The 22,628-nt window shown below is 40.1% G+C and overlaps 1 protein-coding gene across 1 annotated transcript in view; it reads left to right on the forward strand.

The window, feature by feature from the left end:
- Positions 1-16,143, forward strand: part of COL1A2 (collagen type I alpha 2 chain) — a 36,217-nt gene extending 20,074 nt beyond the window's left edge. Inside the window, exons 30-52 of the mRNA XM_030307966.1 lie at positions 541-585; positions 1,750-1,848; positions 3,247-3,354; positions 4,007-4,060; positions 5,024-5,077; positions 5,773-5,826; positions 5,924-5,977; positions 6,074-6,181; positions 6,541-6,594; positions 7,709-7,762; positions 8,735-8,896; positions 9,604-9,711; positions 10,385-10,492; positions 10,928-10,981; positions 11,069-11,176; positions 11,321-11,374; positions 11,756-11,863; positions 12,322-12,375; positions 12,498-12,605; positions 12,941-13,199; positions 13,581-13,765; positions 14,458-14,700; positions 15,674-16,143. Coding sequence (XP_030163826.1) covers positions 541-585; positions 1,750-1,848; positions 3,247-3,354; positions 4,007-4,060; positions 5,024-5,077; positions 5,773-5,826; positions 5,924-5,977; positions 6,074-6,181; positions 6,541-6,594; positions 7,709-7,762; positions 8,735-8,896; positions 9,604-9,711; positions 10,385-10,492; positions 10,928-10,981; positions 11,069-11,176; positions 11,321-11,374; positions 11,756-11,863; positions 12,322-12,375; positions 12,498-12,605; positions 12,941-13,199; positions 13,581-13,765; positions 14,458-14,700; positions 15,674-15,820 — 2,382 coding nt within the window. The 3' untranslated portion in view covers positions 15,821-16,143. The remainder of the gene's footprint in view (positions 1-540; positions 586-1,749; positions 1,849-3,246; positions 3,355-4,006; positions 4,061-5,023; positions 5,078-5,772; positions 5,827-5,923; positions 5,978-6,073; positions 6,182-6,540; positions 6,595-7,708; positions 7,763-8,734; positions 8,897-9,603; positions 9,712-10,384; positions 10,493-10,927; positions 10,982-11,068; positions 11,177-11,320; positions 11,375-11,755; positions 11,864-12,321; positions 12,376-12,497; positions 12,606-12,940; positions 13,200-13,580; positions 13,766-14,457; positions 14,701-15,673) is intronic.
- Positions 16,144-22,628: the final 6,485 nt, after the last annotated feature.

Here is a 22,628-nt window from a genome sequence, read left to right on the forward strand (position 1 = left end):
TCATTTTCTCTGGTAATTGTGATGAATGTGCCTCAATTCAGTTACATTCTGTGGCCTGGTCTCCTTTGTCAACAGTGGGGCACATTAAGGAGACAGCTGGTCAGTAATAAAGGAGATACACTTGGGTATACAATTAACTAGGTAATGTGCAGAATATGATCATTTCTATTAAGAAAGCAGTCTGTTATATAACTAAAAATAAGCAATGTCTGATACTGTTCATCATTATTTATCAAATCAAATGAGATAGTCTGTTTTGTCATTTTTTTAAAGCAATAAACTAAGTAATGGAAAGCTTAAATTTGTTGGTACCAGCTTCTAGCATAGAAGTATCTTTGATATCAATGGAATTCTCACTTTTTGTACCTGTCCGTATACAACAAATTTCTCTTATTCCTAATAGCCCTGTACTTGTACACTCAGGGAGGTAGAGCTTCGTGGCTTTATGCTGCTATGTTGAAATTACCTAAATATAATCATAAGTGGATTTCAAGAACATACGTACACTTCATGATTTATTTATTATCATGTTTTGCCTAGGGTCTCCCTGGTGAATTTGGTCTCCCTGGTCCTGCTGGCCCAAGAGTAAGTGTTATTTAATTAACTTTCATAAACTTCTGGTGATGTGTTTGTAAAACAAGTAGTGCTTTCTTTTGAAAGCTATTGATGACCTTGCAATAGGTTCTGAGACTCTTCTGTAGTTAAACATAATCTGTAGAGAATGTTTGATTTGTAAATTAAATCAAAAATTTAAATTTAATTATTCGTATTTCTTAGCCAAAAACCACAGTTATAAGAAACATAAATGAGCTAATATATGTATTATATTCAGTAACTTATATATACAAGTATGATATATTTATGACAAACAAGAAAAAGTAATGTCTTACTAAGATTTGAAGTCAATTTTTGCAATGCATGTCGATGCTCAAACTCTAATGCCGAAATCATGAATCTGCTCTTATAAAAAATAAATAAATAGATTTGGTTTGTCTGTAGTCATTGGAAAAACTGGAATGATCACTTTGCCCCACAAGTATCCTATTATATGGTCAGTTACCAAATTTAGTATCATAAAACCATAGTTATAAAAAAGGTCTTTGAAACAGGTGCAATGTGGACTGTGTACATGTTAAATATTCTGGGCCATGGAATACCACCATGTCATGGTGATATTTACATACAATTGAGCGATATTTAGAAAGGTAGGTAGACACATGCACACACACACACATATATACATATACATCCTGTTAATATTATAATTGTTATATCACTATTGCATAAGGTTATAAAAAGGGAGCATAGACATGACAGTATCTCATCTTATTTACACCTAGCATTGCTCTTCATTTAAAATGGCACAGTCTTTCCCAATGAATACCAAGCATAACTGATGTCTGTTTTTATCTGTGGACCTATTACACACACACACACACACACACACACACAAAAAGAATGACTTCCAAAGGTTGAATGTTGTACTCTAGAAGAAAAACATTCCGGGGTTACAGCCACAAAACACTAAAGCTGAATGAGACTTTAGAGATTATCTCATCCCATTCGTTCATTTTACTACCAGAGAAATTAAGGAAAAATAACTGTAATTTGTTAATGGACCAGGATTCAAAAGCTAAAAATCTATGAACTCTGATGTGAAAAATAGTATCTCTGAAAGTGCTGAACAGTGCAACACTTATATCTGTCTTTTCTTTTCTTTTCTTTTTTCTTTTCTTTTTTTTTTAACAGGGGGAGCGTGGGCCCCCTGGTGAAAGTGGTGCTGCTGGTCCTTCTGGTCCTATTGGAAGCCGAGGTCCTTCTGGACCCCCTGGGCCTGATGGAAACAAGGTAAAATTTTGTGTCCCATATTGCTGCTTGGGCCCACTATATTCTAGAGTAGCTAGATCATTCACAATAGTAAATGAATTGTTTTTCAGAGTTTTTATTTCCAATTCTGTGTTGATTTCCATCACAGTAAATGACAATCTGATTCTAGCGGACCTGAATTATTCCAAAAGAAGGGAAATCCCAGTGTTCTACATACATAAATGAATTAGTATGGGTTTACTCTTGTCTCACCAAACTGTTTATACTTTGGGTTGTTTGGGTTTTTTGTTTTTGTTTTTTTTTTAGTTTATTTTTATTTTGAGAGAGAGAGTGTGCATGCAAACTGGAGAGAGAGAATCCTAAGCAGGCTCCATGCTGTCAGTGCAGAGCCTGACGTGGGGCTTGATCTCACGAACCATGAGATCATGACCTGAGCTGAAATCAAGAGTCAGATACTTACCCGACTGAGCCACCCAGGCACCCCTATACTTTGATTTTAATCTAGAAACATCATATAATTTTGGACAGTATTTTTAGAGAACAAAGTTTCACCTTCTTACCTTGCTACTTCAGAGAGTAAAATTTCAAAAGGTAGTCTAAATTTTAATAACAGAAGAGGTAAAAATTAAGTGGCCAATATATTCATCCCCAAAACATAAGCCTGGCAACTTGTATTTCAAAACAGAATCTGTGGCTTAGATTTTAAAATAGATAGAATCACACACTTCTGAAAAACAGATGAACCAAAATAAAGAAAGGCAACTCATATTACTCCTGATGTCTACCTTTAAGGGGAAAAAAATGTAAGGATTAGCTGCAAAAAGCTATTTTGGTATGTGGAAGGATATTGGAAAAAACAAAAAGGAAAGAGGGAAAGAGGAAACAAGAAAGAAAATATGGTTTGGTGAGGTAGTACTTCCAAAGACTTTTATCTTAGAAGTTAGTCGATAGGTTTTAAATATGTGGAATTGTAGGGTTTTTATATAAAGTAGAAGCTATAGTTCCTGCTCTTAAGGAGATTAAAATGTAAACATCTCCCCAGTTGATGAGGTTTCTTTCCCTATTTCCTGTGTGGGCTAAGAGACTTATCCTTGAAAAATGTTTGTGGGCAAACATTTTTCACTCTCTGCATCCTATTGTCCTTCCCTCTTCTTCTCCACGCCTGCCTGCCTGAAGAGGACTAGGAGCGGGTTATAGAAAAATCACAGCCACCCACTCCCACTTCTCTTCTCTTTAGCCACGGTGTCATTAATAGCATCTCCCTCTGTTAGATTCTCCCTCCTTTCAACAGCCCTCCTTTGTGTCTCTAAACTGGCAAGAATGCTATTAAATGTTTAAATTGGAATCCTTCAAGAGTTCGAGTCTTCATTTTCTTCTTTTGCCACTGAAATAATTGATTTCACATGTGTTTGATTCAAGGGTGAACCTGGTGTGCTTGGTGCTCCAGGCACTGCTGGTCCATCTGGTCCCAGTGGACTCCCAGGAGAGAGGGGTGCTGCCGGCATACCTGGAGGCAAGGGAGAAAAGGTACCCTCTCAGTGTTGGACCCTAAGACATGTTGTTGATGAACTCTAGCAAAGAAGGCTGCACAGGGTTGCCCAGTTTTTTACAATTCTTGGTAGGTGGTCTGGTAGCATTTTGATATCTATCAATACGCATTTCCCTCTGCCACCTAGCACCTACGCATTTCTAAACTCACTAATCTGGCAAAATTCCTTGCTACCATGGAATTTCACGCAAACAGATGGTGTTGAGTAATACATGAGGCTCATTTTAATGCCACTAACAATAATGCCTCATCCTGCCCTAATTAATGGGAAGAAGCTATATTGAACAGCTGTCAACCGTGCTGCTGCATTAGTTATGCCATAAGAGTGATCAGACACTGAAGCCCATTGTGATGTTGCCTTATAATTCTGTCCACATGAATTTGTACCTTGCTTGATTATGCTTCAGGAGGGTGTATGGAAATTAGAAAAGAATATTTAACAATAATCTGGAGAGGGCCTTGAATTATTTTTTCCTTAATTTTTTTTCCCTCATTCAACATTCTATAGAATAGTAGGGAATCAAGACATTACTAAAAATGTAAGCGACTGAAGGTATAAACACTTCAGGTTAATTTTGCTTCAAAAATTTGGTTGGAAAACGAAAAGCTACTCTTGCTTTATACTTTCAGGGTGAAACTGGTCTCAGAGGTGAAATTGGTAACCCAGGCAGAGATGGTGCCCGTGTGAGTAGAATTTTGTTTGTTTGTTTGTGCTTAGATTGGTATTTTGTTTTATTTTATTTTTACATTTCACTCGATTTGAGGTCGGCAGTTTTCCAAAATAGAACTGACAAAAGGATCCAGGTTTAGTGAAAGAGTATTCCTTTCCTTCCTGGATCTCTGAATAGTAATATCATTTTACATGTCCCAAAAGAAAGATTCAACAGAACTTATCCCTTTGAAAATCAAAACCTGAATTTCTTAACTTCCTTAGTGTTAACTATACGAAGTACAAACTATAAACCAAAAGCTCTAGGTTAAATAGAATTTCAAGTGACTGTTCAAATTATTATAGGGCTTTAGAAAAACAAAACAAAACAAAACGATAACTCTTACATTTTAAAAAGCCAAAACCTCTAACAAGGTCCCATTTATTCAAATGTATGTCCTAAGAATTTATCACCTGAAGAGCAGTCCCAACGATTACCTGTTACTGCCCTGGTGATGCCAAAGATAATCCCGTAAAGGTATAATAACCCTACCAGAGCATTGGCAACATGGTTCTTCCAGGCCGTCAGCTACCTCGGTCCTTCTTCTCACCTCCCTCAGAGCTGATAACTCACTCTGGCACATTGATAATGGTCCTTTCTCTGAGTCACACAGTCCTAGTGGTCTCAAACAAGGCTACTCATTTGCTGCTCTCTAGGGAATTTGACAAGAGCAGAGAGTTCAGATCTCCCCAATTCCTAACCTGCCCTTGACTGACACATTTCTATAACCTTTATCACTGGGGTACTTTCCTCCTGAGAGCCGCTTCTAATAGTTTTGATAATTAGAACTGAAATGCATCAAAAGCCTTCTCGATGTCCATCCAGAGTGTGCGGTGAAAGTGTTCAGTCACTGTATAAGCACAGCAAGGGGGAATGGCAAGGGTCACTTTTGAAACTGGGGGTGTTATTAATAAGACTCATTTCCTTTTGGTATTAGGGTGCTCCTGGTGCTGTAGGTGCCCCTGGTCCTGCTGGAGCCACTGGTGACCGGGTAAGCACACATTTTTACGGAGTTGCAACTCTCTGAGCCAACAGCAGTATCTAAAATTTCCTGCCTGCCCCAGCCCCAGGGAGCCCCAGCAATTCATTTTTATGACTTGGTATAAAGCCTACTTATTTAAAAACCTATCTGTTGTGATGGGGCAGCAGGAAACAAATGCTGTGTGTTTAAAGTTCTCTTTCCCTTCGTATAGATGTGCTAGCTATCTGATCTATACTTTAATCCCTATCATTTGTTTTAAAGACTTTCCCTGTTGCCCATTAACAATATCCTAATGCACTGAGCCTTCTCAAAGCCTTCAATTGTAAAAAATCAATAAAATACATAGTGTGCCCATTTCACATCGAACAGTCTACTTAAAATAGACCTTATTTATTGTATTGCACAGATTGCAGCAAATAGATCAGCTCAGTGTCCATCTAAAAATTAAAATGTCCACCTCCTAGTATTGTGGGCACTGATTTATAGTGTTTTTGCAAGTGTATGACCAATACCACTTCAGCCCCCAAAATGAATACAACAGTAAGCACGGTAAGAATCCATTTTATTTTACTGTCTGAGATGAGCATTAGTTTTCTCTTCTGATGTGACTGCAAACCCTGACAAGAGCCCACTGTCTACCGCTGTTCCCTCCCCCCACCTCCTCTTTGAGCACATTAATGAGCTCATCTTTGGTTCCATTAAAGGGTGAAGCCGGTCCTGCCGGTCCCGCTGGTCCTGCTGGTCCTCGTGGTAGCCCTGTAAGTAGAAACCTGGGTCATTTTGGACACTCATAGCCTTTAGACATGAACGAATCTAATACTGCTACGACATTCTTCAATCCCTTCTCCCACCTAGGGTGAACGTGGTGAGGTTGGTCCCGCTGGCCCCAACGGATTTGCTGGTCCTGCTGTGAGTATCACATAATGACGGTTAACCCCAAAACATCCCAAACTGGCAAGTAGAGTGAACTGGAATGCCTGAACTCCAACTATTCCTTTCTAACAGGGTGCTGCTGGTCAACCTGGTGCTAAAGGAGAGAGAGGAACCAAAGGGCCCAAGGGTGAAAATGGCCCCGTTGGTCCCACGGGCCCTGTTGGATCTGCTGGCCCATCCGTAAGTTGAATTCATTGGTGGTCAACACAGCCTGTGTAGTTACCCTTGAAATCTTATCATTCTACCTATATCAATCAAGTGCCTACTGTAACTACACCAGGAATGTAAGAGTTAGCATTTGCATACTGCTTTATAATTTATAGAAATTTCATAAATATTGTCTCATCTTACTTCTTTGGTAACCCCATGAGGGTGGTAACACTGAAAAAAGGACATTTATCTTATGACACAGATTATCATTTTTGATTTCAGGATTTGCTTCTAATAGATATAGGAATGATACCTTTGAATAAAAAAGCAACATGTAGAAGAACTCTTTTGTGATTTGACCCCATCTTTTTTTGTCAATTTCCATTTAGGGTCCAAATGGTCCCCCTGGTCCTGCTGGCAGTCGTGGTGATGGTGGCCCTCCTGTGAGTATTTATAATGGAGGACATTTCTTTCTTTAGAATCTATGAAAACCTTGAAACTATGGAGATTTTTGGTTAATTTTGGACTATAATAAGGAGACCCTTGAAATTCAAGTTAACTTTATCTGAAGATATTCTGGTGTTGAAGTGATAGTCAGGCCAAGGGATATTAACTTAATCCCAACTGGAGCTCAGTGTAGTGTATGTTGCTACCCCTCACCTGAGGCAATAACCAAAGTTAATGCCAGGTTGTTGAATTGTGAAATGGGTAAAAATATTTCTCTTTATCCTTTTGACGATGCTCCCCTTCTCCTGCCTGACCATGCCCTTTCTCTTGGCACCAGTGCTGTTATGCAGACTCCTTAAAGACCCAGACCTCCCAAGGAATGAACTGCACTGACTCCTTCCTGCTCTTGCTGGACAGCAATTAATACTCATGGTCTTTTGTTGTACCTTCCTGTGTAAACAAAATTACTTATCCAGTGTCCACTTCTTTTGCACCCAGCCAAGTGGTTAAGACATTTATTAACGTATGCACATCAGTGTGTAATAATGGCATGGTGTCTTCTTGTTCTTAAAACCATGAGGTTACATACCAGCATTTCAAAAAGGACCATCAGAGCCTTAATGCAAAATATGGATGTTGCAATTGGGGCACGCTGGTCGGAAAGCTGTGTAGAGATGGAAGGTCTTTGGGGTTCTTCATATTTTTTTTAAAATTGTTTTTTTAACGTTTATTTATTTTTGAGACAGAGAGAGACAGAGCATGAACGGGGGAGGGGCAGAGAGAGAGGGAGACACAGAATCGGAAACAGGCTCCAGGCTCTGAGCCATCAGCCCAGAGCCTGACGCGGGGCTCGAACTCACGGGCCGCGAGATCGTGACCTGAGCTGAAGTCGGACGCTTAACCGACTGAGCCACCCAGGCACCCCCTTTTTTCTTTTTTTTTTTAATTTTTTGGGGGGCTTGTTATATAATACCCTATATGAGGGTGCCACCACCTACTCCTTGGTCTATCTGTGGTCATGTGTATTGAGGAATTGTCAGAGGAGAAGTTTCCATCTTACATCCCTAGAGCTGCCATTGATTGTGGAATTTTGATGTGCTTGGTTCTTAGGGTGCAACTGGTTTCCCTGGTGCTGCTGGACGGACTGGTCCTCCTGGACCCTCTGTAAGTAAATCACTTCAAAATGTGTCATTTAGCCAAACAACCTTGCCTCTAATAGGAAATTGGTAAGAAACTCTCTAGAAACACGCTACTAATATTTTGCTATTACTTTCCTGGTCTGAAATCAGTTTTCCTGAACCATTAAGGAAAAATCATCACAAATTATATTTTATAATATCGGCTTAAGAGGCTTTTATTCATGTGAACACAAGTCCCTTTTTAGGGGCACGGTCTCTTCGTTAAAAATAAAAAAAACAGAACAGTTTTAGTCACATATCAGATATTTCTATATCTAATTACCCTTTATGGCCAACATTCTGCCTCCGTTGTTAAGGTATAATTGTTCCAGAATTTAAAGGTGGTTTGGCCTCTAATTTAATTCTGATTCAGACTCTCCTGTCAGGACTCAAGAGAATTTAATTAATTACCAAGGATTAAGTCTTCCGGTTAAGGTTTCAGGGAAAAAAATCACAAAGATGTTGATTTCTTGGAATCCTTTTACAGGTTCATAACAGAAAAATCTTCATTCCCTGTAGGCATTTAATTAAACCTAGTTGAGAGCATATGTGATTCCTCAATTATGAACAAAATTCCAGTATTGTCTTTCTTCAAAAAGAAATGAGCAGAGTCCTCCAAAACCCAAAGTCCCATTCATTGACGACTAACTCTTCTAACTCTACATAGTTCTGATTCCAATATGCCAGGATCCTGGTAGCACAGCATTGCTTTTCCTCGCCAACATTTGCCATAGCCTCTGCTTCAGTTATTCATTTTGCCATAACCTTCGGAGAAAGGATGGGAGCTGCTTCTCTCCATAAGAAAGACTATTACAAACCCTAAACATGTCCCCCAAATGGTCAGGGTATCATCCTGTTGCTTCACACTGTTTGCATCTTAATATCTGGAACCTCAGCTGCTCTCTCCCAGGTCTGTGATGATTAACTGAGGATAAATAACCTTGCCATTTGCTCACAGGGTATCACTGGCCCTCCTGGCCCCCCTGGTGCTGCTGGTAAAGAAGGACTTCGTGGGCCTCGGGGTGACCAAGGTCCAGTTGGCCGAACAGGGGAAACAGGTGCATCTGGTCCCCCTGGCTTTGCTGGTGAGAAGGGTCCCTCTGGAGAGCCTGGAACTGCTGTAAGTGATTTCAAGCTTCTCTTTCTTAATACCTTGTGTTGAATTAAAATAAAGCCTTACACAGATCTTCAAGTGGCATATATTTGTTGATGAGTGTTGCAGGCTTTCAAGTAGAGCTCAATTTGAGCCAGGAAATCTGTCCAACAGATACTGAGGTGTCATAGCTTCAGCAGTTGCTCAGAAGGCATGAGATGGGGATGACAATAAATGAGGGAACTCACTCTTTTATCAAAATGGCACCTTACTGGTACTGGGAACTGAACAGAATCCCATTGCCATGGTCATCCTATTGTAAATTTATCAAATCTCAGCAAGCTACCAATTCCTTAAACATGCATTGTTCAGTATCGTTGTTACTCTGAAATGTGTCTTTCTTAGACCTGGTTCAGTTAGAGGCCGAGGTCAAAATCTGCATCTTGGCATAGATTCCATAAAAACTCTATTTCACTACCCCAGATGGCTTCATTAATCACAACCACATACTCTTTAATGTCGTTCCATTGGTGTCAGGGAGGAACTGGGTACAAAGAAATATACTTGCCAACATGAAACTCATCACTGGAGAAAAGATATCCAAGGATACATCCTACTAATGGAAGGTCACTAGCTTTTTTCTAAACCAAGGATAGCGTATTCTCACAATCCTCAAGCCAACCCGTATTGTCACTGAGGGGCTTATTAGTAATGGTATTTTTCCTCTTGTTCAGGGACCCCCTGGAACCCCTGGTCCTCAAGGTCTTCTTGGTGCTCCTGGTATTCTGGGTCTCCCAGGCTCTAGAGGTGAACGTGGTCTACCAGGTGTTTCTGGATCTGTGGTAAGTGTTTGACACCATTCTTATTCTCATTAACATAATAAAAGATTTTAAAAGCTGCCACTTCAGATGTGACAGATTGATCACTGAATAACTCCACTTAAGATTTTTTATTCATGGCATTTTCTTTATACAGATCACATGTCACTTATCTAAGAAGCTTTAATACCACCTTACTTAGACACACGCTATAAAGATACAGCTTAATATTATGCAGAATGATTTTTGTTCTTTTTACATGCTTAAGAACTATATAAGCTCTAATTGCATTTACTCCTCTGCAGTGTGAAATGCTGGCATCATTTATCCTGTTGGAAGAATGAAGCTCTGGAAGTTCTGAATCATTCCATTAAATCCTATACATGACAGCAGCTAGGGCTCAGCTCACCTCCATAAACTCTCTCAACTTTATGAATTCATTTCATTTGGGATATCGGACGTAACTAGGCTCACCTGTACAGAACAGCATTCCAAAATTCAATAAAGCTGACCATCTGAGTGTGTAGGATGAGGGCAAGGATAACACTAATGACACTTCTTACCATTTTGTGACCCATTCAGTCTCACTGTACCTTCTCCTTGCAAACTGGAATCTCCTCACCGGGGTTGTTTAGGAAGGGTGAGGTTTGCTCTCAATCCAATAAGAAGAATGTTGTTTTGTGTTCTCTGCCTCTAGGGTGAACCTGGACCTCTCGGCATCTCTGGTCCACCTGGGGCTCGTGGTCCCTCTGGTGCTGTGGGCGCACCTGGAGTCAATGGTGCTCCTGGTGAAGCTGGTCGCGATGTGAGTATGACGCTTGGTTTGTCATACCAGACTACATACTAACTACATAAACATAGCTAGAAAACTTATCTGTGTTTCATTATGTGCAACATCATATCCTGAGCTGAGTTCCTCTTGTTCCAAGTTTTGGAACAAGATGGTCTGTTTCTCCATTAAATCAGCATGTACTGACCACTCCTGGTATTGAAAATACGAAAAATTACTTGGACTGGGGGATGGATGGGTCTTTGAAGAGCATGCTTCAAAGTTGGCCAAACTATCCAAAACACCTCTAAAAGCAACTAGGTTGGCAAGTTCTTGCTCCTGTCTTTTAACAGTCTGAAAGTGGGTTCACTAGTGAGCACTGGGAGTGATGAAGACGGAGGAGCTGAACTATAGGGGCTGGTGGGTTAAAGAGCCTCACTAAGTGCCTTCATTGGTGTGGTGTCTTCACAGGGCAACCCTGGGAATGATGGTCCCCCAGGCCGTGACGGTCAACCTGGACACAAGGTCAGTATACCTCTCTGTCTTTCTCCAGTTGAAAAGTGACTAAAACACAGGACAGTTTGATGCTAAACTTCACTTTGCCTTTGGTAGGGAGAACGCGGTTACCCTGGCAACATTGGTCCAGTTGGCGCTGTGGGCGCACCTGGTCCTCATGGCCCCGTGGGTCCCACTGGAAAACATGGAAACCGTGGTGAACCTGTAAGTTTGTAAATACCAGTCCCTTTGTGCTGCCATCTTTGTAGGCTTCCCTTGTGACCTCCCCACACTTGGGAACTGTGGGGGCTTGGGGAGGAGAGTTTTGGGCTTGGCTGATCAGTTATGTTTTTCTTTTTCAACTCACAGGGTCCTGCTGGTGTTGTTGGTCCCGTTGGTGCTGTTGGTCCAAGAGGTCCTACTGTATGTACATGGTGATGATTTCTTTACAAATTAACATTTAAGGAGCCTCAGTCCAGACTGTCTGTGAAGGAAATAAATAATATACAGGCTAGACTTCATATTTTTTTAAAAATGTAGTCCATGTTGAGAATTGCTACAAATAGCTTCTAAGTCTCTTCTATTTCAAATCCCTTCTGCTTGTTTTAAATAATCACAAAAATCTAGCCACTTCACAGGAAGCTCAACTAAAGCAGATTAAGGGAATAGATAACACCCCCATGGCTTTTAAACCTTTGCACATCCTGAGTTGCTTTGTAAACAGATTAAGCAATATTTGTGGGCACGGGAGTCTCATTTTCTAAAGAAGTAAATGTCCTATCCGCCCTTCTTTTTTCTATACAGGGCCCACAAGGTATTCGAGGTGATAAAGGAGAGCCTGGTGACAAGGGGCCTAGGGGTCTTCCTGGCTTAAAGGGACACAATGGACTGCAAGGTCTTCCTGGTCTTGCTGTAAGTAAAATGTGGACATCATGCATGTATACAGATCTTAAAAGATCTTCCTCAAATTTTCACTGCCATTGTTCTAAAATGTCCTACATCATATTCATTTCCCATTCTCTGGCTCACTCCATCTCGCAGAGATTAATGCCATTTCATCCCAACACAAAAAGGTGAGGGTTAAGGGAAATTGAAATATACATATATTAAAATCTCTTGGCAACAATGTCCTTCAACCCCACTTAAAATAAATATAATTAGAGGAATGACTAATATTGCACTGCTGAAATAGCTTGTAGAAAAAAATATAATTGAATATAATAGACATAATGGGAGAAAAGAGCCCCATTTTACATTTTCAATTTTCTCAATCCAGAGTCCATTGAAACTAAAGTTTTCCATTCAATTTAAAAAAACCTATTTGTCGACACGTGTTCTGAAAGTGTGATTTTCCTGTTCTCTCTTTAAAGGGCCAACATGGCGATCAAGGTGCTCCTGGCTCTGTGGGTCCTGCTGGTCCTAGGGTAAGTCAATCTAAGAGACATTTATCTCTGAAATGGAGTTTATGCCAGGCACTGAGCCCAGGCCTCTGCTTCCTTGTGGGGTTTTTACTGACTCACTCAGACCCAGCGTCCTTCTTCCCTAGGGCCCTGCTGGTCCTTCTGGCCCTATGGGCAAAGACGGTCGCACTGGACATCCTGGTTCAGTCGGACCTGCTGGCGTTCGTGGCTCTCAGGGTAGCCAAGGTCCTGCTGTAAGTATCGTTTTGGGAAATAATAAAGAGCATCACAGACCTAAGGAATATCTTCTTCAGACTAAACCAAGATGGTTACGACAACACATTAAAGTTGTCCCCCACTGCCACATGTTAGTTCTAAAACGTGTAAAAATTATCTGTATGTGATAACGTTGTTTAGGTCCATCCCTGCAAGTATGTCTGAGATCAAGTTGTTTATTTACATGGACTTAGTTCTTTTTTACTTATTAGAACATGCTTGTGTGTGATGCTCGACTGAAAATCTGCTGTCACTGATGTCTCTCACTGTGACCAAATACAAAACCTCCTTTTTCTCACGTTCACCTTTGCAGGGCCCCCCTGGTCCCCCTGGCCCTCCTGGACCTCCTGGCCCAAGTGGTGGTGGTTATGATTTTGGTTACGAAGGGGACTTCTACAGGGCTGACCAGCCTCGCTCACCACCTTCTCTCAGACCCAAGGATTATGAAGTTGATGCTACTCTGAAATCTCTCAACAACCAGATTGAGACCCTTCTTACTCCTGAAGGCTCTAGGAAGAACCCAGCTCGCACATGCCGTGACTTGAGACTTAGCCACCCTGAGTGGAGCAGTGGTAGGTCAAGATATCCAAGCCAGAATGGCCCTTCTCACAAGCTGGGCTTTGCAAAGTCAGTTCCCACTGACATTTAGAATGAAAAGGTTTTGGGTAAAAATTGCATTATATAGAATCATGCCTAATTAGAAGCATTTTCTTCTTCACCAGCATCCAGTTTCAGGCTTCTCTTAATGTGTATTTTTCATATACTCTGATTTGATGTTTCACGGAGGAGAGGAGAGAAGGAACTGTCTAATCTGGAAAGTAGCCATCCTCTTCCTATTAAATGTAGGGTAGACAATGTTACTTATAAGAATCAAAATCTTGGTCTAGTAATTATTAGAACCTATAGTCCACTCAATAAGAAGTTTTATGAGCTGGGTCTTGTCTTTTTTAAAGGTTACTACTGGATTGACCCTAACCAAGGATGCACTATGGATGCTATCAAAGTATACTGTGATTTCTCTACTGGCGAAACCTGTATCCGGGCTCAACCTGAAAACATCCTAGCCAAGAACTGGTACAGAAATTCCAAGGTCAAGAAGCACGTGTGGTTAGGAGAAACTATCAATGGTGGTACCCAGGTGAGGAATCCTACAAACATTCCTTCTCCTACTAAATAATATTATTAAGATTGTTTGCTTTTTAATGATCTGCATTTTAGTCCTTTACCCAAATGGGATTGTTAAAAGAACCTGCTCTTTTCTTGGGTTCCAGTTCTAACCTGGGATTGTACATTAAAGATGGATTGATTGAACGTACCCACACAATTCAAAGTTATTCTGCAAATTTGGCTCAACTGATAATCCCTGGAGAAACTGACTAATGACATTTAGTGTGAGGAAGTACTGGCCAGCATATGCATCCCTGTACCCATGAATGTATATTTTCAGAACATGTGCTTTTCTGAATTTTTAATCAAATCTTTCCACCAACTTTATTGCATGCCTCCTGGTGGGGATTACAGAAAAAGAAAGAGGTCTGAATCTCTGTCTCCTTGTTCTCTTATTCTAAAGAAGATACATACCCATTAAAAATACCTTATCTAGAACAGGTACCTTTTTGAGATGATCTTGCCTCAGCCTGGTAGTTCCTATGTCCCTTCTACGTAACTAATATTTCAAAGACCAGTGAATTGAGTTTCCTGGAAAAGTACCTTTTTCCCAAGGTCAGCTCTGAGTCCATTTTTCCTCCCTATACCAGACATTTTTTTTTTTGACTCTTAGTACCTGAGGCCATCTCCACTTAACTAGAATTTCTATCTTATTTTCTGTAGTTTGAATATAATGTTGAAGGAGTAACCACCAAGGAAATGGCTACTCAACTTGCCTTCATGCGCCTGCTGGCCAACCATGCCTCTCAAAACATCACCTACCACTGCAAGAACAGCATTGCATACATGGATGAGGAGACTGGTAACCTGAAAAAGGCTGTCATTCTGCAAGGCTCCAACGATGTTGAACTTGTTGCCGAGGGCAACAGCAGGTTCACTTACACTGTTCTTGTAGACGGCTGCTCTGTAAGTAATAGTGAAATGTGGGGATACCCTTATTTGGGGAGTATATTTTGGAGGTGGGGAGATGGAGTTTTAACTTAGACCGTAATGAATGAATAAGACCATAAACGGATGAATAAGAGACCTAACTTACTAAATCTATTTTCATAACTGTATTTATTTAAATTAAATTCTGAGTGTTCTTATCAGACCTTGCCTTCTGAAATTCTCTGCAATGCTAAAATATATACAGTGTCCATGCACTAGCTGTTTTTCTTTAAACATGAGTTTGTTAAATGATGATGTCTGCCCACAATTTAAAATTACTTGAGGTTAAAAGGTCCCAAGCTATCACTTATGGCTATATGTATTTTATTTTACTTATTAGTATGGCGTGCATGCGATTTTTCTCTACAATATGCTAGACATTGCAGAAAAATTAAAATTTACTTGCAGCAGCCTGCATACCCACCTGGCTCTCCCTTACCCACACACGCACACCCCAAAAACGATAATGTAGCAGTAAGCCACGTGGAATACGTATTGAAATTTTCTTTTAAAAAATTAGACTGGAGGGGCGCCTGGGTGGCGCAGTCGGTTAAGCGTCCGACTTCAGCCAGGTCACGATCTCGCGGTCCGTGAGTTCGAGCCCCGCGTCAGGCTCTGGGCTGATGGCTCAGAGCCTGGAGCCTGTTTCCGATTCTGTGTCTCCCTCTCTCTCTGCCCCTCCCCCGTTCATGCTCTGTCTCTCTCTGTCCCAAAAATAAATAAACGTTGAAAAAAAAATTAAAAAAAAAAAATTAGACTGGTAAGAAACTGCTCTCCCTAAAGACACCCCTGATATTTCTGTTGCAAAGAGAACATGTTGACCTTGGGAAAACTTCTTCGGAATGAACAAGCCCAAAAGTGGTTCTTAAATATCTAAGGTTCTGACGATACTAGATGTAGAAATAGTGCTGCTTTTCATATATGTACTTTTTTTTCCTCTTTTAAACAGAAAAAGACAAATGAATGGAAAAAGACAATCATTGAATACAAAACAAATAAGCCATCCCGCCTGCCTATCCTTGATATTGCACCTTTGGACATCGGTGGTGCTGACCAAGAAATCAGGGTGGACGTTGGCCCAGTCTGTTTCAAATAAATGAACTCAACCTAAATTAAAAAGAAAACAAAAGAAGTCCGAAAAAAACTTTCTCTCTTTGCCATTTCTTTTTCTTCTTTTTTAACTGAGAGCTGAGTCCTTCCATTTCATTTCCCCTGCACATCTATTTGCTTAAATTGTGGGCAAAAGAGAAGGAGAAGGATTGATCAGAGCATAGTGCAATACGATTTCATTCATTCCCTCCCTTCCCCCCAAAGATTTGGAACTTTTTTCAACACTCTTACACCTGTTGTGGAAAATGTCAACCTTTGTAAGAAAACCAAAATAAAAATTGAAAAATAAAATAAAAACCATGAACAATTTGCACCACTTGTGGCTTTTGAATATCTTCCACAGAGGGAAGTTTAAAACCCAGACTTCCAAAGGTTTAAAACTACCTCAAAACACTTTCCTATGAGTGTGATCCACACCATTAGGTGCTGACCTAGACGGAGATGAGCTGAGGTACTTGTTTTGTTTTGTTCCAAATACAAAGGTGCTACCAGTATTTCAGATACTTGAAGACTGTTGATGGTGCTAGAGGACTCTAAGAAGAAAGACTCCTCTGTAATGGGTTGCGGTGTGTGTTCTTTCTTCATTTGATTTAGCATCAGTATTTTACATCTTCTTCCCAAATAAAAGTATGCAGATTGCTTGCCCAACCTCGTCCTCTTCTTTAAATTCAGCATTTGTTCTTTGCCAGTCTCATTTTCATCCTCTCCCATGGTACCAAAAAGAAGCCTTGTTTCTCGGACAAGCAGAAAGATTAAATTGTACCTATTTTGTATATGTGAGATGTTTAAATAAATTGTGAAAAAAATGAAATAAAGCATGTTTGGTTTTCCAAAAGAAAATGCTGAGTAGAATTCCTTGCTTCGATGCTCTTTGCAATATAAATATGGATTATAGCATCTCTACCAGCCGTTAGACTGTTTCTCATTAGATAGAAACTATGCAAAAAGGGCAGTGTGGTATAATAGAAAGAGCAGAGAACAAGGACCCAGGAGATCTGAGCCCCAATTTTGACTCTGCTTCTTGCGGTCAAGGGACCTTGAGCGTTTCACCTTTCTGCCCCTCAACTTCCATATCTAATATGGGGAAGATTCCTTCTCTGAACTATAAACACTTGCCCTGCTCAAAATACATAATACTTAAACAAATGGTATTGTAGACCTAAGTTTACTCTAAGCAGAGATCCACAGAACCTTCTGGTTTATTGTCTATTAAGTACTTTGAAGCAGTGGCTGAAAGTTGGTCTATGCACAATTAATACTATTAACTAAAACAGTTTCAAATATTCAGTAAAAATGCCATACACTTAAATCTGATGCAACTGAGTACAATGCGTGTGAGGAGGTAATGTGTGTGCTGTCAATCAGCACAGACAGTTGTGGATAATAGTACCATGAACACCTACCTGCCAAATCAAGTTCATTTTCCTCCCCTGCACCTTTCAATGACATCTTTAATACACTTAAACAGAGTGATGTGTCAAGTAAAATGTTAAGATTCATTTAGAGCTTATTTCCTGTTGCAGAACATAATTGGGATTGTAATATTTGCCTCCTGAAATAAGTCATCTCAAGATTCAATTAGTTTTAAAAGCAAAAGACTGAACATGATGAAAATCTAACATCAAGTCTAAAAAGTTAGCATAGTCTATTACCCAAACGGTAACTTCCAATTATGGTCCTTCCCGCCACCTGAATCTCAACACAGGATGCTTATTAGAATGCAGATTCCCAGTCCTCAGCCACCAAATTAAGATTTAGTAGGGAATCAGTATTCCTAAGAACCCTGCAAAATTCTGAGGTACATCCATCAGGAAGCCACTGTACCCAGTGATTTCCACAACGCTTTGTGGCTCTAACATTTTGTATCCGGCAAGAATGAACCAATATAGCTGACCAAATGATACAAAGAAAACCAAACCCCTGTATATCAGAATATGAGTACTCCTTACAAATTAGTAATTAAAATGGCCAGGGCAAGCTTACATGATAACCAGTTAGACATCTCTGGATTCCTTCAACATGCCTTGCCCTCAGGTCACAATCCAAAAAAGTTAGCGTAAAGGGTGAAAGCGAAGAAGGAAGAAGCCATTTCCTGAGTACCAGCTATGAGCCAAACACTACGTTAGATAATAATAATAATGCTCTTTGTCAAACTGAATCCAAATAGGCAGATTTCTTAAGCCAAGAGTCACTAATAATCATTTAGCCATCAGTTGGGACTACAGAAAAATAGTTCAATAAATAAGGGTATATCTGATAAAATAATAATGAGGAAATAAATGATGGTATAGCCAATAAATACTAAGGAGGAATGAATAATGGTATATCTAATAGAAAGCAATGGGAAAACAGTGAAATAAGTGTTGATAACCCAATAACATTTATGAGGGTAGTTAAACAACAAAAAATGCTTAGAACGGAATATTACAATCTTTAAAATATCATTTTCAAGTACACTGTCATTAGAAATATATCAAACATGCGTGTAAAAATGCTAGGAGTAGGCGCATTCATGGAGTAATGATAGGAATGACTTTTATGCCTGAATTTTCCAGATTTGCTATGATATAGCTATATCACCTTTATCATTTACAACAAATTTAGCCTTAAAATACTATGAAAAGAAATAAGCAGCCAACAAGCGAAAATAATCCTGGCTGAGAAGTAGCCATCTCCGGGGAAACAGTGGTCCACCTCCCACCCATTCATCTTCTGAAAGAGAAGAAAACCCTAACCTAAGAGTCATCACTCACAGTGACCCAGCCACACTGGGGGGCATCAGAAAGGGGTACATGAGGCCATACATACCAAGCAGCGGCATCCTCAGGGATTTCGCAGTTTAGTTGCAGAGAGAGAATAAAAAAATGTGTGAACACAATTTTAAACCAAGTGTCCTGTGAGGATAGCGGAGGACACTATTAATTAATGAGAGGGAATCCCAGAAAATTAACCTTAGCTTCATGCAGTAATAGTGACATTTGGGTTTAGCTGGTCAGCTTTTGCCAGAGATCTAATTTCACTTTCAAACGCTCTGTGTCTGGCCAGAGGCTTCTTCTCTGGAAGCCACGTATTAGAACAGTCTGGTACTTACCAAGCAGGAGGTCCACTGTGAGTGTTCCCGGGGCCTGGGCAAAGTACCGAAGGCTTGACCCTGGCACACTAGCCCTCTCTTTAGAGACTAATCACCAGGCCCAAGGGACCCTCCTCACAACATTTCCTGACCCTTGGTCCTATGAAGGTCAGCCACCTCTAACTGTGCCAGTCTGAGAAGGAAGAAGATTGCATATGAGAGAAGGAAGGAGCAGGTAGCCAAGACTGGGGGACGAGACATTAATCAAGTCTGGTAAAAAGGGTCATTTAAAATTCTAAAATCAATACAGCTAATGCACTGGCAAAGAGCAAGGACACCTGACCAATGCAGAACACATTTATTATCTTTAATGCCAAAATACTTTTTTCTGCTATTCCACTTAATATCACTGAAAACGAAGTTCAGAAATTGGATTATATATAAGAAAAGTTGGAAATGTCGTTTTGGGTCAGAACAACAATCCATCTAGATGAGTACTTTGCCTTTGACAGTGGCACCAAGGGAAATTTGGGAGAAAGAGTGGTTGGCACTTCTTGAGAAACCAGCCTCAAAATTCCCATTTAATAACCCATTGTAAATCTTTTTTGTACATAGATGAATCTAAACCCTTCCAGAGCCCTCTATCTGTTTTGAAATATGTTGGTATTACTGTACCAACAGGAGAGAGCTAATGCTGAATTGTTAGCTCGGCTTCCTAGCCCTCTGATCAAGTAGCTAAAATATGCTTTGTATCCTTGTGCCTAGATCAGCCAGGGATTCAACTACTCAGTGTCCATAGGGAGCACCAGTAACTGCTGCAATGGGGCCATCGACCGCCCATAATGATTGACTTTTCCCTGCAGTTTGGTGAAATGAGCACATAATTTGTGGCCAGCAGCCAAGGTTATGTGCACCAGCTCCACCAGTGACTAGCCAAGAGCACCTGGGAAAGTGTCTTAAGTTCTCTGAGAAGGTTACGGATCATCTTTAGGTCTGAAGTTTGCAGGCACTGGTAGTCATCTCTTGAGTTAATCTCCTGTTCCTGGCCCTCCAGTGTAGGGAGAGGAGAACCTAGAATTTAAATTTAATTAGCACCACTCTTTCAATTGGTAACCCATCAATTTTGAGTCATGCCTCCCTATCAGTAAAAATGTGAGCCCTTAACTAATTTTGTTAATCTATTTATATATAAATGTTATACACGTACTACGTACTATGGGACTAATACATGATGTGCAATGGAAAACCTACATGGGAAAAAAAACTGTAAAAGAGAGAAAATAAATACAAATAGAAGATTCCATACTCCAGTGGATCATTTCATGCATACCCTAGAGGGTGTGCACATTCCGTCCCCCTACTGTGAAGACTACTGCCCTAAACAAGGATTCAGGATGGTCTTCGGGGGAGGGCAGAACATCAATGGACTCCTGAAATAGCACACCAAATTTTGTGTGTATGTGCATTTTTCTTGGAATAGAATCCACAACTTTCTTCAGATACCTCAAAGGGTCTATGACCAAGAAACATGTTAGGAACCACTATACAAAAGCAGTATTACTTATTCATTAAACCCTGGGCTTTTCTGAACCATGACCTTCATATCTCATCTTGGGTCTCATACTCAGAGCATGCTGCTTTTCCTGTCCTAAGACCTGATAGGTCAACCTGCATCAACCCACATTAAAATAGAAATATTTCCCTCTTCCACTTCCCTGCTATGGGACCTCTCTCCTACGCTTGAACAAGACTTGGCAGATGCTCTATGACCCAGAGTTGGACCTTACAACATCAAAGTGCACCTGTTCACAAAACCTTTTCAAATTAAGAACAAATGTATTCAATAATGGAGAGTTATTATATAATAATAATAATGTTATTTTTAGGAAAATTATGCATATTTTAGTTATTTTTTTTAAAGAAGCTTTAACCTAAAAGAGATTACAATTCCTGGAACTATAAAAGACTGTAAGGACAATAATTGGAACATGTTCTTCAGAGACCCTCAGGTCATCCCAGAACCAAATGTCTCCTCTTCATCTGGCTCTTCTCAAACAGAGCTATTATGCTGAGCCCAACCTACAAGAATAATTTTGGCCAGAATTAACAATCCTATGGATTCTAGAAAGGTCTCCTTAAAATTGCAATTCACTACATAGTTAAAGAAATTCACAAACACAAAATGCCAGTAAAGTGAATATTTTCTAGTATAACATTGCTCTTGGTGCCCAATGACTTAATTAACCATCAACATCATGAAAAAAAAAAAAAAGGCAGAAACAATTTTTTTAATGGAATCTATTAATGCCAGGCAGAATAAGAACACCTACTCATAAACCACTGTGCGGAGTAGATGGCCTTTCTCTCCCAACGGGATGTCACTTTGAGTTCACTGCTCCCCCTGCTGACTGGATAATAGAACACCCCAGTCTTTTAACACAGCCACATGCACACCATCAGAGAATGAAAACTCAAATTTCGGAGGAGAAAATAGAACAGCTTCCTGTGCTTATTTCCTGTCTGCCCCAGACACACAGCCCTCTCTCCAGCTTCCATGGCAGCCCACCTTCATCTCCTCAATGCTCCCTTTTTTTTCTTACCCATTTTAATCTATCCTTAATATCTCTCCCATGGAGCTGGTAAATGGAAGTCACAAGGGGGCAAACATAAGCTCAAAAGGAGAATGGCCTTTTTGGGTGAGTAGAGCTGTCCAATGATACAAATGTTGCCCCAAAATGCACTGAATAACCCTTCAGGATTTAAGCATGGGGTTTGGGGGATTATATAGAATGGAAATAAGAGGATGATAGAAAGAACAGGGGCTTGGAAGGCAGAGCTATCTGGGTATGAACCCTATCTCCACCATTTCCTCATCTGTAAGACAGGGATAGTGATGAACTGCCCACCAGACTGTTAGGATCAGAAACAGGAATGCGTAGCAGTTTATAAGACTGATGGACAGTAAGCACGCAGCACCACCACTAGCATCATCCCCACAAAGCTGGGTCTTCCCTCAAGCCTGTAACTTCATCCTCCCCATTCCAGGAGCATTAGCTTCTCTGACAAGAGTGGCCTAAAATGACAGCACATCTACAATGCAGTTACACTTCACTTTCTCCTACAAATGGATTCCAAGCAAACTTCCAAACTCTCACAATTTTGGTGAGTCCTCCTCCACAATCTAATAAAAAAAGTATCAACCTTTTATTAGAAGCTTGAAAATCTCAATTTTTTACAAAGGAAACTAACGATCCCACCTTAACAGTAAAAACAAAAAAGGCAAAATTTCTGAAATGTCATTAGGTGCATCTAATTTTGGAGACAAAGCTTCCTGAGCTGAGAAAACCACCCTTTTGCTTACTCGGAAACTAGTTCTTGTACGCGAATGGACTATAAGTCATACACATACATGTTGAACTAGTCAAACTCCTGACACTTAATTTTCACAATTTGCGTTTCTAAAACTTTGTCTCTGGAAGCAGAAATTCTAACTCAAAAGTGATCAGCACACAAAATGATCATAATTATTAAATTCATGTCCTCTGGGAAATTTCTTGGCCTATATGAATTTACTCAAGGGTTTTAAGCATCATTAAATCACCTATTATTGCCAGTGCTTTGAATGTCTCTATGAGTATTATTATAAATGCATCCACTTCAAAGATGCTGGATTATAGTAATTTTCAACATGGTTTTTCTATCACTGATTATAGGTCTCCTTTTC

This window comes from Lynx canadensis, chromosome A2 (genome assembly GCF_007474595.2).
Source record: "Lynx canadensis isolate LIC74 chromosome A2, mLynCan4.pri.v2, whole genome shotgun sequence".
NCBI classification, from domain to species: domain Eukaryota; kingdom Metazoa; phylum Chordata; class Mammalia; order Carnivora; family Felidae; genus Lynx; species Lynx canadensis.